Genomic DNA, 26281 nt, shown 5'->3' on the forward strand with positions numbered 1-26281 from the left:
TTCTCGGGTTTCTTCAAAAAATTTCCTTCTTATATTGCCTAATTGATGATACCTATATCTTTTCGTGTCCTAGTAATCATTGAAACGGTTCATTATAATGAAGATTGATTTTCAGATTCATCACCTCCGAACGCCGCCTAGAGTACAAGCATAAGACACCAATCCTTCCAGGTGGAGACATGGAAAACAAAGAAAAAAATTAGTTCAGAAGGTCCGAAATCCTTCGCTGAAGGTCCCGGCTTTGCTCCACAATATCAGCCCCGTTGACTGCTGCTCCCTGCTGCAGCAACAAGAGGGTCTCTGAAACGCGTTCGGCAACCACATCCGACCCGAACACCATCCCGCCTAGTCGCATGGTCTCGTGGAACCACCCTTCCAATAGGTAGAGCAGATCAGTGGCGATGAATCGGCGGTAAGCCCCCTGGAATGGAGCCTCGTCGGTGTAGTACATGGCCTCCAAGACTGCATAAATGGATTCGTGTGCAACTCCCAGATCCAGGAAAAGATCGACAATCCAATGCTCAGGTCCGACCTGGCGCTGGTGCTCGAGCGAATAGCGTTCGAGCAAGGGGACCAGTTCACGCACAGGGAATACCGTCTCCGACATCCGGAGCCGACTGCCAAGGCTCCGAACCTTCTCAGCAACAGCTTCATAGGGTTGTGGGGAGCCCCGCTCCACAGTGACGGCGTGAAGATCTTGGACTAGGTGCTGCCAAGTGGCCTTGATGTCGGCTGCATTCCGGTAATCGGCCAGGTAAAAAATCTGCAAACAGATGTCATAATAACTGGCTGAGTCGGCATATTGGTTGAAAAGCTAATATTTTTAGTCAGTGGGTGATGCACGGCCCAGGTTCTTGTCGGATATGTTCCGGACTTACCGTACTGATGTCCATAACTGGACCATCGACATCTTGCAGCACTTCATTCTTACGCTCTTTAGCGATCCGATCATCATCCTTCAGGCGCTGCAGGAGGTCGTCCTGGATATTGGCCACATCGATCAGATTAGAAATTTCCTGCAACAGGCGCTGCCGTGACTGACGCCCCACATCCGGTGTGAAAGTGGATGCGTTGGCCCGGGCCCGACCCAGGTACTCAATACGCCGGCTCAGGGGAAGGGTAAATGCACTCTGCGCGAGCTGGAACTGCACCTTGGCGGCCTCGAAAAAGCGCTGAGACTGTGCATAGTAACGCCACAACAGATCGGCATGAGCGATATCGTCAGTAGACTTCCTGTCTAGGTAAGTGACCACAAATGGAGACTGTGTCTGCAGAAGTCGATCACTCCACCCCTGCTCCAGGTACCAATCGTAAAGGCTAGTTAAAAACACCTCGTCGTTGGAGTCGGAAATGACAGTGTATGCCTCGTTCTGGCGCTTGGCAATCTGCGTCATTTGACCATCGACAAATCCGGGATCGGCCTCGGCCAAAGTATCAACGGCGAGGATAACATTGAAGACGAGGTCATAGCATTGCTTGCGGTGCAAATAAACGGTTTTCCGTGGGTCCTGTTGATCGATAAGTGGATGCATGGCGTGATATTCGGGGGGAAGAATTACTTGTTCAGGGCGCCCATCCATGATCCAGGAAATCGCGAGATTCGCCGTGTCGCACCGAGCAGCAACATTCAGTGCTAGTTGAATCGCACCTTAAAAATAACATTAGCAAGATAATGGAATTGGGGGATAAAACATACCAGCGAAGAATTGATTTGCAATATAGTTCTCCACCGCAGAAACTAAATAGTCCATAGGAAGGTTATCAGCCACCTGCCGGAACAGATTCAAGCTCTCATTCAAAAGGTTGCGGCCCAGCTCTGAGTTGGCTCCAGCCTCAGTGGCCCGCTTGAGGAGTTCCTGCGCCTTGAAGATGACCACATCCTCCGCACTGCAGAAGCTGCCACAACGGCGCCGGAGGGCATCAGCAACGGTCTCAACATTGGAGCCCTTGGCAATGTTGCGGTTCACAATGCTCTTAACCAACTCTTTAGCGACTTCGTTGCCGTTGGTAGTGCTGAAGAGCTCCTCGTAAGTGAGCTTCAAGAACTTTTGCTTCGACTCCTCGGGCAGGGTAGCCACGATCTCATCCACCCGCTCATCGAAAAGGACCAGCACAAACGATATTCCTTCAATGGTATGCGAGACCAACTCAACAAGGGAGTGTAAGGCACGGTGCTCGCCTTGTAGCGCAGTTTCTTCTTGCTTGGTGGCCGCTCGTGCGAGAGCCTCGGGCCCACTGAGGCCTTCAATGAAGCTCTTGTTGGTCTTGAAGAATTTCTCAAGGGCTGAGAGATCCTGCTGGATAATTTGCAATTTAGAGGCAGCCACTGAAGCAGAGACAGTCAAAGCACCATTGGCTCCCTTGCCAACATGGACAATCTCCTTCTTCCAAATAGACCGCAACAGACGGGAGAGGTACAAGGCGATACCGGCATGTCGCGGGGAGGGTTCAACGAGGTCAATTGTAGGGGTAGAACTATCGGCAACGATGTTCTCGTTTATCGCGGGGCGGCCACCGTAACCAATGAAAACTTTGCGGGCGAACTCCAGGACGTCAGGATCGTTGATCTGAGTGAGTCGCTGATCCGACGAAATCTCCACGCCTTGTCCACAAGACACAGCAAGTGCAGTAGCCAGAGCTTCAGGTCGGCCATATGTGCGAATGAAGTTCTTAGCCTCGCCATCCAGACCCTCCTCGCCGGTACCACCCCCACGGACCAGAGAGGCGAAGATGTCTACCAGGCGTCGCCGTCGGATGACATGGATGCCTGTGTTTGTCAGGATAGCAATCTCGGCGGCAGGGTGGTCAAACTGGATAGCCAGCTCATTTCCAAAGCCCGAAGAACTCGGTGGAGGCGGGGAGCAAAGACCGATGGCCTCTGCTCGGCCGCCTAAGCTCATCCAAATGGCGGACTCGCCTGTTTTGCCAGTCAAAACGTTATCCTGGGCCCTGGCAACTCGACCAGAATCCGGGGATGAAATGAATAGAGTATCGGCCTTCTGCGCTTGATCCTTGGAGGCGAAGCAGAAGAAATATCCAGGCGGGAACCTAGCTGCCATCCGTGTCGGTTTTAAAGTGTGAATCGCAAGCTTGCCACCAGGCTGCTGGAAGTGAGGCAGTCCAAAATCAGTAGGGGCGTCCACAGGTGGGGTCTTGACGTGCTGGGCTTGCATGCTGGTAGGCGCATTGGTGCCATTCGGCACAGGTGACCAGCTATATGAACCTGTGGCACTCAGATAAATACGATATCCAGTGGCAGTTGTTGCAACAAGGTGATAGCGAGAGGCCTCCGCGGCAGGGACGGGACTGATAGAGACAATTGCCACTTTAGGGTTGAGGGTTTCGTTAGATGCAATGATATGTCCGATGTTCGAGTAAATGTCCAAAGCATGCTTGGTGATGGCTAGGGAGAGAGAACCATCTGGTTTCAGGTGGAAAACACGAATGGTGGAGGCCGAAGACAAAGTGTAGAGAAGGTTCCGGCTGTCGTCGATCACCATCTGTTCCATATTCTCCATGGCCACCTTTGCCAAATTCGTCAAGCTCAGCGATGGTGTGAATGCTGCAAGCCGGGAGCTGGTGTGATTAACCTTTCCGCATCGACCCTGGAACCACCGCTCCTCTTGTTGGTATGTCAATTCGTACACGTCGTTGTCGGATGAACCACCGAAGAAAATCCGACCAGTCGAGTCAAATGACGCGATGACGTGAATATCCAAACCTCGAATCGGAACTGCCATTCCAGTCTGATACAAGGTGACCTGTCGCCCGCCCGTCGGAGTGTTTTCCACTCCCATGCCCAACAAAATCAATTCGGCAGTCGTTGACACCACAAGCAAATGAGTGATCGCCGGCAAAAACACTCCTGCGCGAGGCTTGACGAGTTTGACGGTGTTGATACTGTTTGGCTGTTCTTCAAATCCGACCAATTGAGGGTTCGGGTGTGTGAAATCCCACAAGTAGAGCGCGTTGTCGATAGCCACCCACGCGTGGTTCAATTCAGCAAAAAGTCCCATGCTTGTCGACACCTGGGCGCGATTGTATTGGTCAAAGATCTGGTCCGGGATGTTGTACATTTTGACTTTTTGGAAAGGTGCCCATGACGGGGACGTGGGGATGTCATATTCAGACGAGAATCCCTCTGTTCAAAGTTAGTACCGATCACGTTGGACCAGCAAAGCAAAGGAACATACGTGATAAATAGCTATCCAGATCTGGGTACCGCGACTCTTGATAGAGAAACTCATTGATGGTGCGCGCTCCTCGCTCTTGTACGCTCAGGTCCCGATTTTGTGTCGCGGCGATGGGGGGAAGCTTAATCTGGGGCGGGCTTCGAAGGACCTGTGGCGGCTGCTGCTGCTGTGGAGGAGACCTGGGACCATTGCGAAGCACAGCTGGCGTTTGCAGATAAGCTCCGGGTAGGGGTTTCTGCGGCGTCGCCGGAGGTAGGTTTGCTTGAAGAATCGGGTACGACATTGCGCTCAGCTGGGGAGGAGAGAGAGACGGACTCCCCGCTGAAGAAAAAAACAAAAAGAAAGCTGCAGTAGAAATCAAAGAAATTGCAAAGCTGCAAGAGAAGGAGATAAACGGCAGATAGAGGAGGAAGTTGCGGGCAGCTTTTGAAGGTGATCAGTTTCAAGGTTTCTTTTGCGAGGTCAACAATTCCCACGCACGGACCATCATTCAATGATCTTCCGCCTTTTGAATGTCTGCACTTTCGACTCGATTCACCAAGTCAGTCACTTTTTCAATTCCACAATTTCAACCATGTTCCGCATCGGGAGATTCGCCTGCGCTCCTTTGCGCCAGGTGCGCTGGAATTCCACTGCTACCACACCTCCTATGATGGCAACCCTGCGGGCTGATCTCAAGACAGCCATGCGTGCCAAAGATACTGCCCGGTATGGTCGAATGCTCATTTCAGCAATTGCCTCTTCGCTAAGTACTGCAGGCTCAATGTCCTTCGCGCGTTGATTTCCGAGACCAACAATGCCGCCAAAACCTCCAACCCACTCGAGACCGATATTCAACTTCTTTCCCTTATCCGAAGACGTTCAAAGGCCGCCCAAGAAGCTGCTGAGCTGTTTGCTAATGAAAACCGTGCGGATCTGAAAGCAAAGGAAGATGAACAAGTCGTTATCTTGGAAGAGTATGCGGGTCAAATCAAAACAATGCCAATTGAGGAGTTGGAAGCCATCATTGCGAAACAGATTGCCAAACTCCAAGCCAAGGGAGAGACAGTTCGTTCTGGTCCTCTCATTGGAGCTCTCTTCACCAAGGGAGGACCATTGGATGGCAAGCCAGTAAATAAGGCAGATGTGCCGGCTTTGGTAAAGAAAGCTCTAGCAAACTGATCGTGTACAATATGTATCAATAGATGTATTATAATCTTCAGAGGCATCTCTTCTCTCTGAGTACCTTTAAGTACCAAACCAGGCGTTGACCATCGGCTTAAGTACGAATTGATGTGTCGGGCTAGATTTTCATTCATGCTGTGGAAAGTGACGGGTATAGACAATCCCCGTCATTTCGACACAGAGAACCTGGCCCCGGAGACTTGCTATAGCATGCACGTTTACTAAATCATACAATGGCTTGAAGGAGCACTTGAAAACGGATTCGATCTGATTGTGATTCCAGGCATAGCGCTTCAGGGATTGCTTGGATATGGTAAGGATATTATAACCATTTCTAACTCGATGTTCATAGCTGGCAAGATGCCATTACCTGATAAAACCCAATCCCCTTGTATTTTCCTATCCGAAATAACTTAACTCCGATACTAGTGGCTTTGTCGCTCCAGGAGCAGATGTCGATGAGATCCGGTATTGGCGCATGACTGGCCTGGCTGGGTTGGTGCGCGCATGGTGGGTGAGCGGTATCCGGACCGCCGAAGTGAAACAGAAACAGAAATCGATTTAAACGGCTTGGATGAGGGAGACGTTGTCGCCCTTGAGGAGGATCTGGCCTGTTATCGCGGTGTTAGCTACCTTCAAATCTTTGGAAGGATATAATCATACCCAGCGGCCTCCGCTTCTCCTCCTCTGTGTTTGTAGCTAGGCGCACCTCGATCGCATCATCAATGACCAAGTTCATGAATTCATCAAAGCCCTGGAGCATGTTAGTGGGGAATCGCGTTGCCCTGCGGACTCGTGACTTACCCGGATCTTTCCCTCAATTCGAATAGCCAACTGCTCGTAAAGCCAGATAGAAACGGTGCTGCGTTTCTGCAACAGGCTGAAAATAAAGTGAATTGGTGCCAACAATGTCTTGCGGCCAGCCATGATGAATGTGAAGGTGGTTGGTTGGAGTTGATAAGGTGTTGAAGCAATGAAGAAGTCAAGCTCTGCGTCCCGTGATTTGCGGTAATACCATTACACAAGTCACGGGCACCAACATCCCACCTTCCTCTCAATCTCGCACTCATATCGCGACTTCACCCCCCTTTACCTTAACCCCTCCACACACTCTTTTTTTCTTTTTTCTGTGTCGCTTGGGGTCTAAATTGCTGAGCTTTGATCTCTTGTACATCGCAATTCCTCACGATATGGCCAGCAAGGATGGTGGGCAGGCATTCGCCCCGGTCCTAGCGGCCGTCGCGACAATGCAAGGCAACGTATCCAGGGCCGAGAAGACCCAAGCCCATGAATTCCTCGAGAAATTCCAAAAATCGGTACGAATTTTCTATTTAAAAGAGAAACACTTTCGACTAACGCGTTCCAGATCGAGGCATGGGAAACCACGCATTCGCTATTACAGTCACCCGAGGTGCCAATCGAAGCCAAATTGTTCGCCGCGACCACATTGAAGGGAAAAGTGAGTACTGCGATAGAGATTGCGGGGTAAACACAAAGAATGCGCGAGGCTGACACCGGTAGATTGTCTTCGATTTGGACCAACTCAACCCAGAGTCCGTTTTAGCCCTCCGGGATTCCGTCCTTGGCCTCCTCGTGGCCTTTGCCTCCGGTCCGCGACCTATCCAGACTCAGCTATGTGTGTGCTTGGCCAGTCTGGCGATCCAGATGACCGCTTGGAAAGATGTTCTCGCCACCGTGGGATCCGCATTGGGCAGCAGTGCGGGGGATTGTGTTTTGGAGTTCTTGAAGATTCTCCCTGAGGAGGTTACAGAAGGCCGCAAAATCAACCTCAGCGAGGATGAACTCCTGTCGCGAACGAAGGAGCTACTGGAGGATAATGCGGAGCAGGTGATGCAGGTGATGATTCAATATTCTCAGTCTTCGCCTTCCGCTGCAACCAACCCGCGTCTTCTGGACTGCATTACCTCGTGGCTTCGCGAAATTCCCCCCGCCCGGGTCGTCGAGTCACCTCTAATGGATGTAATCATGAAGGCGCTGGACAATGACGTTTCCTTCGATGCTGGTGTTGACTGCATGTGTACCCTCTTCCGCGATACCAAAGACGTCGACGAATCTCTCTCCATAATCCAAGCCCTCTACCCCCGATTGATGTCTCTCCGGCCTAAGATCCTTGAAACCGCCGAAGCAGAAGACTTGGAGGCGTTCAAAGGCATTACCAGAATGTTCTCAGAGGCTGGTGAAGCCTGGGCCGTTCTTATCGCTCGCCTACCGGCCGAATTCCGCGGCCTCGTTGAGGCCGTTCTGGAGTGCTGCGCGCGCGACTGGGAGCGGGACGCCGTTTCTCTCACTTTCATCTTTTGGTACGAGCTGAAGCAGTACATCACCATCGACCGATACGCCGATTCTCGAGTTAACTTCCAGGATATCTTCTCCCAGCTGGTGGATATCATGGTTAAGCATTTGGAATTCCCTAGCCCCGAGGATGGCGAAACCGACCTCTTCGGTGGTGACCGAGAGCAGGAGGAAAAGTTCCGACAGTTCCGACACTCCATGGGTGATGTCTTGAAGGACTGCTGTTCTGTCGTTGGCGTGACCGATTGCCTCGGCAAGATCTATCAGCTGATCCAGCAATGGGTTGGCAAGTACGCGGCACAGGCTAGTAACGAGCACGTTCCACACTGGCAGGAGTTGGAGGCCCCTCTCTTTGGACTGCGTGCCATGGGCCGCATGGTTGACCCCGAGGAAAGTACCGTGCTGGGTCAATTGGTCAGCTTGATTGTCCAGATCCCTGACCAAGAGAAGGTCCGGTTCCAAGCAATTATGGCTCTCGCTCGCTACACCGAGTGGACCGCTCTTCACCCAGAAACCCTTGAAGCGCAGCTCAACTATGTAATTTCCGCCTTCCAACACCCCTCTCCGGAGGTCATTCAGGCGGCTGCTCTTGCGTTCAAGTTCCTCGGAACTGATTGCCAAAAGCTGCTCGGTGGCCATATTGAACACCTCCATTCATTCTTCTTGTCTGTGCTTGACAAGCTGAAGCCCACCAGCCAAGAGGAAGTGACAGAGGGTGTTGCAGCCGTAGTGTCCGTGCAACCCCTGGACAAGATTTATGACTCTTTCAAAATGTTCTGTGACCCGATCATGCAACGAATTATGAGCCTCGCCAACAACGCCCAAGATGAAGAAGGTCAGCGAGCGGTTGCCGACCATTTGCAATTGATCACAATCTTCATTCAAGTGGTGACCCCCATCGTTGCACCCGGCGAGGAAAACCCTGCCGTTAAGTACTGCGGCGAAATCTTGCCTATCATGGCCACGATCGTTATGAATTTCACGTCTTCTACCCCCATTCTGGAGCGCGTCTGCCGGTGCTGGCGCTACATGATTATTTCCTACCGGACCGCTATGATTCCCCTTCTTCCCACTCTCGCTCAAAGCATTGCCAGTGGTTTTGAGGCATCCCGAGAGGGTTGCTTCTTGTGGGCCACTGACGCAGTGGTTCGCGAATTCTCTGAGGGTGCTGAGTACGTGGATCAGGCGACTAGCGATGCTGTCTACCAGTTCTATGAGCAGCAAGCCATTTCATTCCTACGGATCTTGAATGATCTGCCCCCGGAGAATCTTCCCGATGGTAAGACCACTCTATCCATGAGCTCACTAGCTTTGTACTAATTTGGACAGTCATCGAGGATTTCTTCCGGCTGTCTTCTGACGCCGTCCGCTACTACCCTAAGAAATGTATTACCTCATCTCTAGCCATTCCTATCTTCTCCGCCGCACTTAGTGCTCTCACCCTCCAACAAGTCGATCCCCTTATTGCTACCCTCCACTACTACCGCGACTTGTTCAGCTTCGCATTCGACAAGCCCACCGTCTCCGAGTTTACCAGCCCCGAGGGCACACCCTACAGCAATCCTCCCGAGGTTCGTGAGGCCGTCAGGGCTCTTCTTCTGTCGCAGGGCCAGCTTCTATTCCAGCGTGTTCTAACAGGCATGATGTTCATCTTCCCTGGTGACTGTTTCCCTGATGCATCGGGTGTGATGATGACCCTCTTTGAGGTGCTACCTCATGAGACTGGCGCCTGGTTAGAGAGCACCCTGCAGATGCTGCCCCCTGGGTCCATGAAGCCAGTCGAGGCCGAGCGACTGCTCAAGGGCATTGCTGAGAAGGTCCAGTCTGGTGAAACGCGGAAGATCCGCGTTTTACTTCAAGGTTCGTTTCGTCTCATATTCATTGAATCGTTCCTTTCTAACATTTCCCAGATTTCACCAACTCCTACCGCCGCCGCAACGTGGCCCCCCGCGATGGCCTCGGCCGCCTGGAAGCGACACGATTCCGATTCAGCGGATGAGGTATCTTTTCATGTGTACAATTTTTTTTTTCTTTTATCCTTCATATGTTCTCCGGAACAAAAAAGAAACCCCCCGAGCATTTGCACAACAGGTGTTGGTCCATTCCTCTTAACGCGATATATGGCATGTGTAGTATGCTATGAGGCACACGAATCCGGTCGTGCTCGTGATGATTTATGATCCGCCGGCTCATGCTGGCCGCCAGATCTTGTATCTGGTCTTTCGACAGTGACCGGATCCTCGGGATTTTACGAATCGGTTTCCCAATTATGTGCGTTATGACAGGTAGAAGATACAAATAGACAATACGTCGCCTTATGCATTCATGTAATTTTGCCTAGATAGTCATTACCATGCAATCAAGAGGCTGAGAACTAACTCAATTATCCACATAGAGTCTTAGTTTTTGCTTGATCGCAGTCAAGCCCTGAATTGGGCTTTGCATGATAATTGACTCAATACAAGATCCAAAGTCTAATTAGATGGGTATGATGTTGGTTTCCTTGACACCTGGGCCCCAGGTTTATCATAGCGGAGTTTGGTTCAAACAACCTCCACTTGCGTTTACTGCTTGCCGAAGTCTCGGATACAAAATTCTGTCGCGGTTAGTCGAAAACGTTGGCTAAATTGCGATGAAACATGTAGCAACACCTCCCGCTTGCATCACACAACACAATGATGGACAATGGCAGCCGGCCCCTTAACAACAATATTAACCAAGGTCCAACTTGCATTCTTGTAGACTGATAGTTCCAATTTGGTAGCGCAATCGGCCACTTATTTCAACTGAGCAATACCAATTAGAGAAATGGTTCCAGATTGCCTCTATATTTAACTTTATAACGTAACTAGTGGGTCTAGTCAGAAATACCAATGTGGTGTCAGACCCTAGTAATCATTGAGCAGATGCCGGTCTTTCCTCATATATTACATAAGCTTATACTAGCAGCACAGGGCTCACATTGGGTAAATGATGACCGTGATCTGACAATTGGTTGAAGTAGGTACCCAAATTTGAAAACGAATGGGCAATGTTGACGCCTCTTGGACGCTTGGAGCGGATATGAGCGCTGTATCGGTAGGCCGTCTCTTGGAATCTACATAAAGTTGAAATGCAGCCAATCTGGAACTTGGATATGATTGATGCGTATGGCACCTTCATGACCTTAGTCATTTTGAACTTGGTCATATGTCAATCAATATCCAAATAATATAGTCGACATGGTAAGACCTCCATAATCTATAAACTAGAACCCCCTCGCTCTGACAGCTCTATAGACTCATTTCTCACACTCAACTGCACAGTTCTGAGAATTTGGAGACCGTGCCCTGACTCTGCCTGCCCGATGATAGGGTCTTCTTCGCGCTCCCATCCTTTGAGATGCTCTGTCCTTTCTCCACGACGGGAGAATCGCCGACTAATCGTATCCTTCGATCGCGTCATACCGGATCGCGAGCCCAGCTGAGAAGTCCCTTTTGAATCCGACTTGGTGGTGGGCTCCCGATACCTGTAGGAGATCCCATTTTCGTCCTCGTAGACCGCAATGAAAGATTTCGCGAATGCCGTTAATAGGCAGGTCACACTGAGAGCTAGGTATATTTCGGTAATGGCTGTGGCATAGGACCCGGAAAGGGTTGGATCCGTTGACTCAAGCTGGATCTTGACCAAGTGGGCACGGACAGCGGACATGGGGATGAGCCTATAGCATGATCCATTAGCAAGTTGAAAGTATCCTTTGTTTGCCAACGATAGGACGCACAGAATTCTACTCTCCAGAGCACAAAATACAATGATTCTTTTCTTCGTAGAGATTTTGACTTTGCTGATGGCAAGTCCAGCAAAAACGAGGAGTAGCACTTCGGTGATAACATCGATGACGGTGACGGCTTCCCAGCGGGCGAGCTATAAAGCAAGTAACCAGTTAGTGCTCATGTTTTTGAAGGGCAATTTAGTCTAATCCAAGTCATACCAAACCACTGCACTGCGCGGTATCTATGTCGTTCCAAGGCTTGGAGGTACACCGAATTGCCAATAGCAACACAGCAAGCACGGTCCAAACAGTGACGCTTAAAAGAATGGAACGAATAAATCGACGCTGCATCTGAGAGAAAAGCCCTTCATAAAACAAGCAAGTGGTCACTTTTGAAAGACCCAAAGTGATCACGGCGAAGATGTCGGCCGCATATCCTAGCTTTGGAAGTGTGAGTGTATAATCCTTAATCATCCCATTGCAGGTCAACTCTACCTTTAGCATTTGCTCCTTGCTCCCTGCATCGATACTCTTCATCCGAGTTCCCCACCCATAATGGACTTGCCCGAACACCAAGGAAACCTGAATGAATGCTGCCGTCTATTGTACCATTAGTTCAAGCCCGGAGCTCAAACAAAGCCATCGATTCCGTGGAAATGCAGAGTATCGTACCACGAGCGCAGCGAAGGCAAAATCGTCTGGCTGAAAACTGGCTTTCTGAGAAGATGAGTTGATCCGTGCTGCAATAGCAACAATGAATAGAACCAGAGTGAAGGCAGTCAGTACAACGATCAATCCGCTGTGGTTATACTCATTGTCCACCGTAAGTGGTGCGGTTATACCCGCAGGCCATGACTTTGACATGGCCACCCACGAATGTGCGAAAAGAGAAACAATGGTAGAATTTTTACAGGCAAAAGTGATGTGCGGCGCATATTCATTTTGAGGAGGAAAATATATTAAAACGGAACGCCTGGTGATGCAGGGCAATTCAAGCGATAAGATAGAATCAATAGAACATCGGTCTACGGGCGAGATCACGATGCTAGGCCGAGGGCATCTGCATCTATACCAGATCGAGTATAGCTGGCCTGTACGCGTGTCGGTACTTTTGCCCTCATGCCGTGCAGGGATTAAATCCTGTAAGCCCCTTATCTGTGAGGGAATTATATGCGAGGTAACGTTAGCGTAAACCCTCGAGTTCGTGGCGAAATGGAAATCAAATCCTGTATGTTCAATGGCAAGGTAGATTAACCACGCAAGTCCATTGGTCTAGATCACTAGTTCACGCTAAGAGACTCATCCCGCGCAACAACAATGGCTTAGAATTAATTAATAAAAATGCACTAAAAATGAACGCTAACCATCAAGCTTAGATGAAAGGAGCAATATACGCTTTAGATGAACCAATCACAGTTGTTCCCCCATTGAAGGCGTTCTGCATCCCGAGTCTGCATCTAACTAAAGTCTACTAAAGTAGTGCCGGGACAACCTGCCACCTCTGGCGTCTCGACCGTTCTGAATTGCTATCGCTTAATTAATTGTTTCACCACGTTCGCTTGTCTACAAACCACGCTAACTGCTGGACATTCAACCCGCCACAATGGCACGCCAGTATGAAATGGTCTGGCGCCTCTTCATTCCCCGGTAGCACCGGCACAGCACGTGGGAGTCAGTTCCTCCCCTTGACGCTAAATATCTCGTGCTTGCAACTTTTTTAGAAACCTTGTTCATCCTTCTCTTTCATCCCCCCAAACTTCAAGAATCTGGTCACCATGGCGGCGACTAAGACGACCGCGTTGGAAACAACGGACATCGAGTTGACTCACAGAGACCAGGACACCCCCCAGAAAACTGGGACAGTGGTCGATGATGATGAAATGCACCGTATGGGAAAAGTCCAGGAGTTCAAGGTACGTAGGACTTGAATACAGACAGTCCAACATGGTCACTCACATGTGTCGCTAGAGAAATATGCGACCCCTGGCAGCCTTAAGTTTCGCATCGGTCTTGCAAGCGACATGGGAATATCTTATCATGTAAGCATTTATTATTCTACCCCAGGGCTCACCCTCCGACCGATCTGTAACTTGTAACTCACCTATTCAGTTCGGACTACACTGGTTTGGAAGATGGTGGTCTGGCCGGCATGTTCTGGTCATATATCTGGACTTTCATTGGATTCGGATTCATCATCGCCTCCCTGGCGGAGATGGCATCAATGGCGCCCACTGATGGCGGACAGTACCATTGGGTCTCGGAGTTCTGTTCGCCCCGACACCAGAAGTTCCTGAGCTACATCACCGGTATTGTCCACCCGTTACCCATTTTTGGCATATACAAGCTAACCTTTTCGTGACAGGCTGGATGTCGGTTTTGGCATGGCAATCAGGAACAGCCTCTGGCTCTTTCCTCACGGGTACCATCATCCAAGGATTGATCAGTGTTCGCAATCCCGATTATACTGCTCCGGGCTGGCAGGGCACACTGCTCGTGTTCTCGATGGTTCTGGTGATCTATCTTTTCAATGTGTATGCCGCAGAGCTCATGCCCATTCTGAGTAACCTCCTGATGATCCTTCATGTCCTATCCTGGGCCTCGATCTTGATTGTGCTGTGGGCTATGGCTCCCCACCAGTCTGCTGAAGCGGTCTTTGTCACAAATTGGAAGAATATTGGAGGTTTGCCCACCATGGGAGTGAGTGTGATGGTTGGCCAGATCTCTGCCATCTATGGCTGTCTTAGTAAGTCTGAGATATTTGGTTTGGAAGAAAAGATACTAATTTACTATACAGGTTCCGATGCGTGTGCTCACATGTCCGAGGAGATCAAGGACGCGGGTCGCAATGTGCCAAGAGCGATGTACTGGGGATACTTCTCGAATGGTATTATGGCCGCCATTTTGCTGGTCGCCTACCTGTTCGCTACTCCCTCTGTCGAGGACTCCCTGAATGACTCGAGTGGCTTCCCCTTCCTTTACGTCTTCAAGCAGATCACATCTACCGCGGGTGTCAATGCGCTTGCATCGATTATCTTGCTTCCCGTGATCTTCAGCAACATCCTGTTCAACGCAGCCACCTCTCGGCAAACTTGGGCCTTTGCCCGTGATAAGGGTCTCCCTTTCTCTGGGTGGATCTCCAAGGTCGATAACAAGCGCAAGATCCCCGTCAATGCCATCGCTCTCTCTTGCATCATTAGTTGCCTGCTTTCGCTTATCAACATTGGCTCCAGCACCGCATTCAACGCTATCATTTCCGTGAACACGGCGGCTTTGATGTTTACTTACACCTTTTCGATCTCTTGTGTCATCTACCGCAAGATCTGGTGCCCTGAGACCCTTCCTGTTCGCCGATGGGACCTTGGCCGTTGCGGACTGGTCGTCAATATCATCGGTCTGCTCTACTGCATCTTTGCGATGTTCTGGTCATTCTGGCCAACTGAGTTGCCCGTCACAGCTGACAATTTCAATTGGAGCATCGTGATCTTTGGTGCTGTTTTTATTATCAGCCTTGTGATGTATGCCGTGAAGGGAAAGAAGGAGTACGAGGGGCCGGTGGTGACGGTCCACCAAGACTAAAGGTGTTTATTCAACAAGAGAAAAGTATATAGAACTTCGGATGCTAAACCATCTTTCATATTTAATTTGTACTAAGTTACCATAAATTTTATCAATATGACATGCAATATTTAGAGGTACAGTTCCCTCTGGGCAATGATAACATCAAAATGCTAGTGGAAAGACTTTGAAAAAGGAATCAATAGATCTATTGAATGCAGCGCTAACTAGTTTCATAATCGAATATATACTGTACAATGTAAATTTATTGGGAACCTAGGAACATGCCAGTGATCACCCATTCGAGTTCCGACGCAACGGAATCTCTTCCACGGGGATATTCTCACCCGCTTCCCCACCCTCCTCAGTGGGAACATTCTTATAGGAACGCACCTGTCGACGACGACGAAGACACTTCCGTACGCCTACCACAGCTGCGTAAACACAACCAGCGAGTATTGCCAGGACGACAAAGCCCTCTACTCCACGCAGGATCTCATATGCCTTGTAGACCGCCTTGGCCACCTCCTTTGTATCGGAGTACACAGCTTCGTGCGACTTCACATTAGTGCCAACGGAGGCTTTAGAGCTATCAGCTGCGTCGTCGGTTTCATCGGTGACATATAGGATGGAAGGGTCGTCGGGGCTTGGCGGGCTAGTTCCGTCAAATCCGACGGCTTGCCAGTTATCTGGCTTGTTGGTTCGGTGGAGATCTGAGGTTCCCAGGACGTTTCCTTCGCTGTCAACTGCCTCTGCCGAGACCCAGTCCATGAATCCGTCTACCAGGTACATAGTCTCGAAATCGTATTTCTCGGTGTGTCCAATGAAGACGTTCTCGCCCATGTCGTAGGCACGAGCGTAGAAGTTCCATCCGGCGATATCCGTGGCTCCGTTCCAGCTAACGTGAATGATGGTCAGAACGTCCTCGTCATTTGTGCCGTAGACGGAAGAGACGACATCGGGAGGGGTGTCCGGGCGGCCGACCCAGTCGAATTTGTAGGATCGGTAGCTAGAGAATCGCTCGGATGCGAACTTAGCCCACATGAGCAGGTCTCCGTTGGGGGCGTGCTCGGAGTGGTATCCCCATTGACTCCAACCGATGAAGGTATTCAGGTTTGGGAGTTGTTGAACGTTACCGCGCAGACGAGTAAGACCGCCGTCGGGTCGCTCAATGCGTTGGATCACGCGGGCTGTCATGGCGGTCTCGTCAATGTCGATATAGAGAGCGGCGGAGATAGACTCATCGGCATAACCCTCATCCGCGCCGTTGTTCATTAGCGAGATAACGTGGTGAGTGCCGTGCGATTCGATGAATTTCACATCGTGCTGCTTGTGGAAGGTGAAATCCATATCGAAGTCGCTTTCCTTTCCGCCTAGACGCCACATGATGTGCCCATCGGTGCCCGAGATCAGGTAGATGGTGTTGGTAAAACGCATAGAGATGATGTAGTCGCCAGCTTCGTTCTTGTCGACGGCGTTGATGTGTACATAGTCCGTACCGGGAGGACCCAATGCCGCACTCGAGGAGCTCAAAACGGCGGACTCTAGAACCGAAATTTGGTCCCGGGAATCCCATTCAAAGAGGACCCTGGCGCTGTCGACATCCAGCTCGACAAAACCACCAGTCTGTGCCCAGCTTTCCTCGTTGGGTCGGCCGAAATCGGCAAAGCTGATCGTTTGAGTCCGATATGTGCAGGCGAGTGCGGTCTTACCGCCATCCAGAATATTAAATTCATGCATGTTGAAGGCTTCGAGATCGTTGACCACGTCGACTTCATGTTCGATCTCGTAGTTGGTGTTCAGGATCATACCGCTTCCTTTGACTTGATTGTCATGTTGTATAATGAAAGACAGATGGGGATCGTCGTCGATGTTCCAGTTCGCTTTGAAGTCGAAAACATTCCGATTGTCGTACATCGGTGATCCGGCCCAGATGAGCATCTATGCGCATGTCAGCATGAGTGCGCAAAATATCGGAGATTACGAGCAACTTACGCCATCATTATCATAAATATACGGACCAATTTGGTACTGAGTGTACCTATGAGTTGATGCTTCAGGGTCAATTTGACCATACGGGGCCACAAACCAGTAGCCCGGCTGTTGTCGCTCTCGGTCAATATGTTCCATCTCGAATTTCAAGGCCCGCACTTCAGGGAGCTAAATAAAATGCGATTAGTTGGTAAGCGACAAACGAGATGGGAGCTTGCTCACCGTGACAAATGAGTAGAGGTCATTATCATGTTGCGCGGCGGACCCATGTAGTAACATGAGTCCTAAAACGAGGAACAGCATGGTGAACATTAAAAGAGCGACTAGAAGGAAACACCACTCATGGTAGAGCGGAGGCCTTCAAAGCAAAGGGCAAAACTGAGCAAAGAAGGAAAAGAAGGAGAAGAAGAAGTCAAAAGACTTGGTTGAACGGTGGAGCGGGACAGCTCCGAATAATTCTAAGGGTCAGAAGATCGTAATTAGTGCCGAAAACCGACTTTTTAGGGAGCAAACGCGCCCTCCAAGTCGGAGATAACCAAGCATTTTCCAAGCACATGGCTCCCGATTGGACAGGACCGCGTGTCCACTTTATCGTAAGCCCCTTAGAGTGAGACTGCATGGGTGGGATTTGACAGACCAAAGAGATCGGCCATCTGTCCACGCCAGTCTGTGGCGGAATACGCGTCTTGTGGGGCATTTCCGTCGTCGGATGTGGGGGGGCGCTTGCGTATGGGTAAAAGATGGGAATAACGGGATTGAAATGGAAGAAATCATTAGGGAAAACGAGGGTCCTGGATTAGATGAGTGCCTTGAATTCCCCTGAACATAAAGTGGCCCATGGAATTGAATATTCACAGTGTTGTGGTGGGGAACCTTGGAATGAAATTGACTTGTGCCAAGCATCTCCGCCGAACGGTCGAAGCACACGAGTGATTCAAATTGAAGATAAGTGGGCCAACTTGCATTAAAATTGTATTTAAAAAGAGTGATTGCAAAGGGGTGTACGGGGTGTATTCATGTCCCGATAGATTTCAAGTGGGATTTCAAGCTCAAAACATGTACGAAGTACGAGATCAGTCGTACTCGTAGTCACGGGGCTCGTACTCGTATGGAATCCGGACCAACAAATCATGCCGAGATTGAGTATAAAGGAGGCGGTGATGTAGGTATATTTCCAATCTTTCACATATCAGTACAGTATACCATCCTTCTGGATATCTTTTCGCGTTTGAATCCGACCAGTCAGGTGTCCAGGCCAAGAGTCCGGGAGTGATTGCAATTCTGGCTCATGCATATAATTGGTCTTATGCTTACTGTTCTCATCCTAACTAATCCAAGTAGAATGTGGTGTCAGATGTAAGGGGGATTGAGGAATAAGATAAGAATCATTTAAGCGTAAGGAGGTAACCTTGGAAGGCGAGTCAATAATTCTATAAATATATCGGAGTTTGATTAACTGTCGAACACTTGGGCATCGCAGAAATATATCATCAAGCCTCCACATATGAATGCAGGACCATCTATAAATACAACCCTCGATCTACTACGTCTACATCTGATGGGAATGTTACTCTACATAAGTAGATCTGTTGTAAATAATTAATAGATTAGTCGCATCTAAACTAACCAGTTGACGTCGATTGAAGGCCACTCTGGAACAACCTTGGAAAGTCAAATTCAATGACGACATCTTTATTTACAAGGTGTCTGCATAGATGGAAATGCTTTGAATAGTTACTTTAAGTAAACGTCTAAGATATTACTAGATACCTCGTATCGATAGCTAGGTACCTTGACTAATTTCCCCAGGTCGGCGAATATTACCTCCGCTAACTTTAACCAACCCCACTCCAGTTCTCCGCACTCCCCGGTTCCTGCTTCATCCCACATTCTCTACATCTTCCCCGCCGGTAGATCGACATTCCTCCGTGACCAACGTGCTATGGCGCCCAATGGTGTGGCCCGCCGTTAACACAGACATGGACGATGAACAACCCTCCAAGCGGCGGCGACGCAGTCGTCGCGCCCCGTCTGATCGCAAGTTCGAGTGCACTCACGAGGGTTGTGGGAAAAGCTACTCACGCGCTGAGCATCTATACCGACACCAGTTGAACCGTATGCTCTTTCTTACCCCGCTTCAAACCCAGAACTGACTGTGAGAAGATGCCCCAAAACAGATCTTTCGCTGCGACTTCCCCAACTGCTATCGATCCTTCGTGCGCCAGGACCTATGTGTCCGCCATCGCGAGCGCCATACTACCCGCGGATCACAGTTGCAGAAGCGCGACTCATTCACGGCGGACAGCCATGATGACCTGCCGAAATCCTTGATCCCCGCCTCGTCCCCCTCGTCACCGTCCATGACCGCCGCAGACTATACATTTATGACTGATGGCGCACCAAGCTCTAAGTCTCCCCCGAGCTCAAATTACCCGCTATCTACCAGCATCGAAGTCGCGGGTATCCCGGTGTCGGGCTACCCGGACCTCTCCGTGGCATTCACCCAACCCGAAAGCATGCTGGATCTCGACGCCATGTCCAATGCATACCCCATATTTGGTGGAGAGACGTATAACCGGTCACCTTTTGCCATGGCCGATGACTTTGCGGCTTGGCTGTTCAGTGAACCGCTTGCGCCGCTGGGGTATGGAATGATGCCATTGGTACAGAACCAGTTCTATGTGAACGAGCCAGCCTACCATAACTTTTGCACCGTCATTCCCCAGCACCCGATGAGCGTGACCAGCATCTTGGACTCAGGATCGCTACCGGCTATTATATCCGAAGAAAAACGGCAAGAATTGCTTCATTTGATGGCGACGCGATTCAACGAGGCAGCGTACTCGGCTGATACCAAACGCAAAGACGCATTGATGGACGGAGACCTGGATAGTGACCGGCATGTCTTGAGCTTGCGCATGATGCAGACATACATTGGGTCTTATTGGTACCATTTCCATTCACAACTGCCGATTCTTCATCAGCCGACCTTCGCAGCTGATCGCACACCCAATCTACTGTTATTAGCTATCATGGCTATTGGAGCAGCTACTTTGGATAAGATCCATGGACAGGCGGCTACTGAGACAGCCGCTGAACTAGCTAGCTTTATTGCATGGCATCTACGCTGGGAAATATTTATGGATGCGGATTTCCGACCGCCAGCACGACTATGGGTCTTCCAGTCCTTGCTACTGCTGGAGGTCTATGAGAAGGGATTCTCGACCCGAGCGCTGCATGAGCGCGCCCATATCCACCATGACACCACATTGACCCTGATGCGGCGAGGGAGTTCTCTAATTGGACGGTCGTCGTTTGATACCCCCGAATCCAAAGAGGAGGATGAGTCGTGGGCACATTGGATCAAAGCCGAAGCAACTCGACGAGTTGCGTTTGCTGCATTTGTGTTAGATTCAACCCACGCCACGATGTTCGGACACTCAGCCAAGATGGTAGCACATGAGCTACGACTGCCATTACCGTGCGATGAGGCCTTGTGGGCTGCGACCAGCGCTGCAGAAGTCGCGCGTGTGCAATCAAGCCTACAATCACACGGCGTACGGCCTGTCATGTTCCTCGACGGACTGAAACGTACCCTGAACGGTCAGCCCGTCAGAACAAACGTGTTCGGTCGGAGTATCCTAATAGCGGGTTTACTGAGCGTGAGTTGGCATCTGAACCAGCGAGATCTGCAGGTTAGCTCGCTTGGAGTCGGGCAGACTCTCGGTGGTCGTGACAAGTGGCGCACTGCGCTCCTCCGCGCATTCGATAACTGGCGTCGAGACTTTGATGAGGCGTTAGGACCGTCCCCGTCATCCGAGTCCGAGTCTCGCGATGTACTTCATGGTCTGGCTCACATGGCATCCCATGTGGATATCGTAGATCTCCAGATCTTTGCTGGCGCCGATCGGCTAATGGGTCGGTCCATCACGGCACGAGACTATAGTACTGCGCTCGAGAAGACCGGTCGCTGGGCGACTAAAGCTTCAGCTCGTGATGCCACCTTCTATGCTCTGAAATTCCTATCAACTTGCTTCGTGGAACAGGCGTCGGGGGAGTATGTCGCCCGCGACGACTACCTTCTGAACCGGCCCTGGGTTATGTACTTTGCCGCGTTGGTGGTGTGGTGTTACGGGTTTGCATTGGATGGCCCTTTACGACCACCCCCCACACTGGCAACGTCTATCGAACGAAGACAAGACATGCAGTTATTTCTGCAGCGCGTTGGTGGGGTGCGTGAACCGAACGAGCTGGAGGGGATGAAAGGGCGAAATGCGTGTTTGGGTCTGTTGATGGTACTACGCGACTCATTCGCGACTTCGCGATGGGAATTGTTAGGTGAAGCGGCGCGGCTGCTGGACAGCTGCATTGCGAAACTACAATCATAAACGTAGTATTTAATTATTCAATGTATATTTCAAGGTCCAAGGTTCCCACCCTAGATCTCTAGTGCAATATGATCTCACCTTAATCTGGCTTGTTGCCCGTTGCCGCAACAACCACCGCCGATCCACTCTCCCAGATTCCCACTTCTCATTCCTCTGCTCCTTTCCCTGTTTCCCCTTACAATTTGACCTCCTTCAAAGCAATACAATTCCAAAATGGTGCGTACCAAAGGGATGTTGACGAATTGCCTCTTCCGTGCGATCCGAGTCCCGATTGACTTTCCGCCCCCTCATCCCTGGATCACCTCCCCAATCCCACATTCACCGTCATAACAACATCCACCACTCCACATATGCACAACACAAGATACACTATTTCGATTCATCATGGCTAATAAACACGATCAGGCCTCCACAAACTACAAGGAAGCGTTCTCCCTCTTCGACCGCCGCGGTACCGGCCGTGTCGCCGGTGATCTGCTGGGCGACCTTCTCCGCGCTTGCGGACAGAATCCCACTCTTGCTGAGATCGGTGATCTCGAGAAGTCTGTTGGACCTGATTGTACGTGAATAGCGATTGCCGTGGTAGATGGACACCAACTAACGATGAAAACAGTCGACTTCGATTCCTTCCTTAAGGTCCTTAACCGCCCGGGTGGTTTCCGTGAACCCGGCGAGCCAGAGGAATACTGCCGCGGATTCCAGGTATTCGATAAAGACATGACGGGCTTCATTGGTGTGGGACAGCTGCGCTACAGTACGTGATCATTGCAACCAAGCCCAACCGCTGCATTAGACAGTCGCTAACACTATGATCAGTTCTCACCAACCTCGGCGAGAAGATGTCCGATGACGAAGTCGATGAGCTCCTCAAGGCTGTTGATACTAGCTCTGGCGAGATCAACTACACTGATCTTGTGCGCACCATTTTGGCCAACTAGGTCACCCGATACCCCTGCAATCAATGCAACTTTGAATTTCTGTTTATGATGCGCACACGTTTACGGTTATGGAACATGTCTTGTCTTGGCGGAATCGGGCTTTACACTTCTTCCTTTTAAATGCTGTCTATTTTTCTTTTGGTTACGCCCCTACACTATCCACGGTTCTCGGCGTGAAAGGGATACTTGTATTACAATCCAGTTTGAATGGATGTCTATATTACTAAATGTATTCAATGATCCTAATCATACCATGAAAAGTGATTAGCTACCTAGTAGAATCTAGGCTTCGTTATTCCATCCTCTCCACTCTGCGTCATCGCTATTCCCTCCCATTTTGTCCGTCTCAACAATAGCCCCGGGAAGAATATAAACAGCCCGCCTCTTCTCTTCGACATTCTCATCACCATCAACAATCTGTGTCTTCTCTCCATAATGCACACCATCGAGATAATACCCCATCACAACCTTACACCGTCCACACCGCAGAAGAATCCTCTTCTCAATCCCATCTTCGCGTCTGATAAGTGTAGCTCGTCGATCAGGTATAGTAGTAGAAAGAAGCAGAGTCGCATGTTTCGTCCTTGCGCCTTGCGCTTCGCTCATCTCTAAGTCCTCTTCATTCGTCCGGTCTTCCAGTGGGACAATTATCGCTTTATCCTTTGCTTCGCCGCCGCGACGGGGGAGGGTTGATATATCTCGTGTTGTCGCGAGCAGAAGATGATTGCAGAATGCGCAGTGTTGTGTTCGGATCTGGAGGCGGGGATCGGAAGATGCCATTGTGTTTTCTTCGACACTCCGCGAGGAGAATATTGTTTTTGATCGGTTTTAAATGTGTGCATATGCGTGTGGCGGGTGGTATGCAAGCTTGCTTTTGCTGATTTCCGTCGTGGCTGTATGTAGTGTTTGAGACAGTCTGGGGACTCTGTGTGGTACTGTCAGATTTAATCGCTTGCAAGGATCGCATTCAGAGCCATCGTTCAAGAACTTACGGCCGGAGAAATCAAGATGAATTGGATCGAATCGAAGTTGAGCTTGCGGAGCTGAAAGCTGGAGATGTGAATTTGAAGGCGGTGGGCTTATCGATATCAGCCCACTATCCAAGCTACAGATATCTGATATCTCGAATCTACCGATTACAACACAAGATAACAAGGTAGAATATCTGATAGACAGGAGGAACCAAAATTTGTATTTGTATATATTTATCACTAGCTCACTACGCCAGACCAAGCTCCTTGTAAAACGCAGTAGTCTGCGGCTCACGACCCAGGAACTCGGTCAGCGTCTTCATCTCGTCCTGGCTGCCACCCTTCTCTAGCACCTGGTACCGGTAGCGGCGACCAGCAGCCTTGTTCATGGGGTCATCCTTGAAGACCGTGTAGAACATGTCAGTGGAGTACACTTGGGAACTATATGGAGTCAGTATGAATAATCATCAAAAGGTAGGATTGGGCTTACCTCAAGTATCCGTAGTATCCAGCATCATAACCACCGATCAAGTGACCGAATGTCGCCTCGCCGTGACCCCACTCCTGACCACCACTTAGTGCCTCCATGCCATCCATCTGGGTAATCTCCTGGCGGAGACGGTTATAAGTCGCAGAAATAGGGAGGGCTTCGATCTCGGCGTGGCTCTTAGGCTCGTGCACGGTCATATCAAAGATACCGAAGTGGAGCTGGCGCAGTTGGAACAAGGCGTCGTTGACGTGCTTGGTACGGATGAGGTTGGCGATCACATCGTCAGGGATGCGCTCCGAGGGGGGAGCAGTAGCTGTCTTGCCGCCGCTACGCGCTTGTTGGGCTTCTTGCCATCCGGCGAGGTACTCGGGCGACAGGGTAGAGTAGTGTCGGCTCAGCGAGCGCAGCTGTGAGGGAGTCCAGCACCAGTTCTCAAGCATTTGGCTAGGCGCCTCAACGAAGTCCCGCACGGTGCTGGTGCCGTGGAAGCGAGAGTAAGTGGTACGGGATACCAAGTCGTGGATACCGTGGCCCAGCTCGTGGAAGAGGGTCACAACCTCGTCGTGCTTGAGCAGACTGGGCTTCTTAGGGCCAGGCTTGGTGAAGTTGCACACCAGGGCGGTGGCGGGGAAGCGTCGGTTACCCTCTGCGTCAATGAAACCCTAAGAGAAAGAGTTAGTTCCTTGCTGCTTCGAAGCTTTTGCTGTACATACCGGCTGGAGGTTGAAGTTGGCGGCATGGCCATACTTGCCCTCACGAGGGAACAAGTCCAGATACAAGTAGCCGACAAAGCCAGAACCCTCACCCTCGTCATTCCACACGCTAAAGACCTGCACATCTTCATGCCAGACAATGTCATCAGCCTGGCCGGTGGGGGCTAAGGCCGCACGGTCCTCGCCAACAATCTCGACGAATTCTAATCCAAACAGCTCCTCAAAGATCTTCAGCATGCCCTGGATGGTGGTCTGCAACGGGAAGTACTCGGCAATAAGCTGGTGATCCAGTTGGAAGTCCCGCTCAAGCATCAGTCGGTCATAGTATCGGTGATCCCACAAGTAGTAGCGGTCATCAGAGTTGGGGTCCAACTCCTTCTTCAACTTCATCAAGGTCTGGATCTCCTGCTTACCACCGTCAGTCAGCCGGGCGCGCAGATCGCCCAGGAATGTGTCAACGGTCTCCGGTGTCTTGGCCATCTTGTCCTCAATGCGGAAGGCGGCGTGGTTGGGGTAGCCCAGAAGACGGGCAGCTTCATCACGCAGCACAATAGCTTCGCGGAACAGCGGGACGTTTTGGTTGCACTTGTTCTCGTTGGCAACCATGACCTGCTTACGGACCTCCGAGTTTTTGGCGTACTTCATGGTCGGGAACAAATCCGGGTACTTGAAGGTCAACCAGAGCTTGCCAGCGTTCTCACCCTCGCCGCGCTTTAGGCCGGAGGTCACATCCTCCGGCACACCATCAAGCTCCTCTGGGGTAAACCAGATACCACCGTTCTCCTCGTTCAGGTTCTTCTGGAACTCAATGCTCAACTGACTCAGACGCTTCTTGATCTCCTTGAAACGTGCTCGCTGGGGCCCGGCGGGCAGACCCAGTCCATTTCGCACGAAATCCTTGTGTGCCTTCTCTAACAGACGGCGTGATTCAGGATCGAGATCCTCGTTCTTATTCAGAGCAGCATCCACCAGCTTAAAAACATCCTCTCGCATCACGGCCTCGATGAAGAACTCATCCATAAGCTCTTCCGCCTTGGAGGAAGCATCCCGGAGCTTCTGATCGGTTGATACGGCCTGGTAAAAGCCCAGGATGTGTGCCTCCAACGCCATGACGTTCTCATCTTGAGCAAGCGGACGCAGCACGTTGGCAAACGTGGCGTCATCGGGCTTGATGTCGGCAACAATCTTGTCTTGAATGGTTCGAGATGTGTTCAGCAGTCGCTCAGCATCGGCGACAACGGACTGCGGGGTAGCCGTGAAGGTCGGCGGGGCCTGTGGTGGATTCCGGAGGTGAGCGGGGGCCATATTGGAGGTTGTCAGATATCGAATAGGTGTAGACCGTGTACGCAAATGACCCAGCACGGAAGTGAGGCGGGCGGCGGGGAGACGGAGGAGGGGCGCCACGATGACAGCGGCAAGAATGATGAGGAGGTGGCGGGTGAGAGGAATGGTGGAAACTAAAAGAAAGATGCGGTGTGTGTTTCAGAGTTAAGCTGCAGCTGTGATGCAACCAAGTTCGGGATCGAGGCCTATGGAGTACACAACAGATAACAGATATGGGTCAGGTGATGACACCCTCCGGAGTCCCTACACAGTTCCCCGCTTGTTGAATCGACCCTGATTTGGTACTAGGAAGAAAGTCTATAGATTTACATGACAACGATGATACACGGACTACAAGAACTTGAATTATTTGCAGGAATCAGATCTGATATGAAAAATGGTCGTTTCTAGTTCATGACAAATTATCTATATGAAAGTCGCTTTTCTGATACACAATAAAACAATAGAAGAGAGAAATAACGCCGAAAGA

General features: G+C 50.5%; 11 protein-coding genes across 11 annotated transcripts; 5 read left to right on the plus strand and 6 right to left on the minus strand.

Annotated features, from left to right (window-relative positions):
- Nucleotides 1–199: 199 nt before the first annotated feature.
- N7503_008050 (putative non-repetitive nucleoporin) lies at nucleotides 200–4476 on the minus strand (the record flags this gene model as incomplete). Its single annotated transcript, XM_057067597.1, has 5 exons — nucleotides 200–814; nucleotides 879–1508; nucleotides 1560–1648; nucleotides 1697–4141; nucleotides 4194–4476. The coding sequence occupies 5 exons, from the start codon at nucleotides 4474–4476 to the stop codon at nucleotides 200–202; spliced, it is 4062 nt and encodes a 1353-aa protein (XP_056918452.1).
- A 291-nt stretch (nucleotides 4477–4767) lies between these two features.
- N7503_008051 (uncharacterized protein) lies at nucleotides 4768–5354 on the plus strand (the record flags this gene model as incomplete). The annotated part of the gene is made up of 2 exons (XM_057067598.1): nucleotides 4768–4901; nucleotides 4952–5354. 2 exons carry the CDS (start codon nucleotides 4768–4770, stop codon nucleotides 5352–5354), a joined length of 537 nt encoding a protein of 178 aa, XP_056918453.1.
- A 564-nt stretch (nucleotides 5355–5918) lies between these two features.
- N7503_008052 (small nuclear ribonucleoprotein E) lies at nucleotides 5919–6284 on the minus strand (the record flags this gene model as incomplete). The annotated part of the gene is made up of 3 exons (XM_057067599.1): nucleotides 5919–5968; nucleotides 6021–6111; nucleotides 6162–6284. The coding sequence occupies 3 exons, from the start codon at nucleotides 6282–6284 to the stop codon at nucleotides 5919–5921; spliced, it is 264 nt and encodes an 87-aa protein (XP_056918454.1).
- Nucleotides 6285–6547: 263 nt separating this feature from the next.
- Nucleotides 6548–9669, plus strand: N7503_008053 (mRNA transport regulator MTR10; the record flags this gene model as incomplete). The annotated part of the gene is made up of 5 exons (XM_057067600.1): nucleotides 6548–6673; nucleotides 6724–6816; nucleotides 6879–8949; nucleotides 9000–9530; nucleotides 9581–9669. 5 exons carry the CDS (start codon nucleotides 6548–6550, stop codon nucleotides 9667–9669), a joined length of 2910 nt encoding a protein of 969 aa, XP_056918455.1.
- A 1241-nt stretch (nucleotides 9670–10910) lies between these two features.
- Nucleotides 10911–12285, minus strand: N7503_008054 (uncharacterized protein; the record flags this gene model as incomplete). Its single annotated transcript, XM_057067601.1, has 4 exons — nucleotides 10911–11370; nucleotides 11431–11573; nucleotides 11641–12021; nucleotides 12094–12285. The coding sequence occupies 4 exons, from the start codon at nucleotides 12283–12285 to the stop codon at nucleotides 10911–10913; spliced, it is 1176 nt and encodes a 391-aa protein (XP_056918456.1).
- Nucleotides 12286–13196: 911 nt separating this feature from the next.
- N7503_008055 (putative GABA permease) lies at nucleotides 13197–14997 on the plus strand (the record flags this gene model as incomplete). The annotated part of the gene is made up of 5 exons (XM_057067602.1): nucleotides 13197–13334; nucleotides 13390–13460; nucleotides 13531–13727; nucleotides 13784–14164; nucleotides 14216–14997. 5 exons carry the CDS (start codon nucleotides 13197–13199, stop codon nucleotides 14995–14997), a joined length of 1569 nt encoding a protein of 522 aa, XP_056918457.1.
- Nucleotides 14998–15270: 273 nt separating this feature from the next.
- Nucleotides 15271–17271, minus strand: N7503_008056 (uncharacterized protein; the record flags this gene model as incomplete). Its single annotated transcript, XM_057067603.1, has 3 exons — nucleotides 15271–16917; nucleotides 16972–17136; nucleotides 17191–17271. 3 exons carry the CDS (start codon nucleotides 17269–17271, stop codon nucleotides 15271–15273), a joined length of 1893 nt encoding a protein of 630 aa, XP_056918458.1.
- Nucleotides 17272–18947: 1676 nt separating this feature from the next.
- Nucleotides 18948–21356, plus strand: N7503_008057 (putative C2H2 finger domain protein; the record flags this gene model as incomplete). The annotated part of the gene is made up of 2 exons (XM_057067604.1): nucleotides 18948–19083; nucleotides 19132–21356. 2 exons carry the CDS (start codon nucleotides 18948–18950, stop codon nucleotides 21354–21356), a joined length of 2361 nt encoding a protein of 786 aa, XP_056918459.1.
- A 213-nt stretch (nucleotides 21357–21569) lies between these two features.
- N7503_008058 (uncharacterized protein) lies at nucleotides 21570–22294 on the plus strand (the record flags this gene model as incomplete). Its single annotated transcript, XM_057067605.1, has 4 exons — nucleotides 21570–21572; nucleotides 21762–21915; nucleotides 21970–22110; nucleotides 22173–22294. 4 exons carry the CDS (start codon nucleotides 21570–21572, stop codon nucleotides 22292–22294), a joined length of 420 nt encoding a protein of 139 aa, XP_056918460.1.
- A 282-nt stretch (nucleotides 22295–22576) lies between these two features.
- Nucleotides 22577–23074, minus strand: N7503_008059 (uncharacterized protein; the record flags this gene model as incomplete). Its single annotated transcript, XM_057067606.1, has 1 exon — nucleotides 22577–23074. One exon carries the CDS (start codon nucleotides 23072–23074, stop codon nucleotides 22577–22579), a length of 498 nt encoding a protein of 165 aa, XP_056918461.1.
- A 439-nt stretch (nucleotides 23075–23513) lies between these two features.
- N7503_008060 (M3 family metallopeptidase) lies at nucleotides 23514–25773 on the minus strand (the record flags this gene model as incomplete). Its single annotated transcript, XM_057067607.1, has 3 exons — nucleotides 23514–23706; nucleotides 23756–24417; nucleotides 24469–25773. 3 exons carry the CDS (start codon nucleotides 25771–25773, stop codon nucleotides 23514–23516), a joined length of 2160 nt encoding a protein of 719 aa, XP_056918462.1.
- Nucleotides 25774–26281: the final 508 nt, after the last annotated feature.

This window comes from Penicillium pulvis (genome assembly GCF_028828015.1).
Source record: "Penicillium pulvis strain IBT 33274 chromosome Unknown contig_7_segment1_segment0, whole genome shotgun sequence".
NCBI lineage: Eukaryota > Fungi > Ascomycota > Eurotiomycetes > Eurotiales > Aspergillaceae > Penicillium > Penicillium pulvis.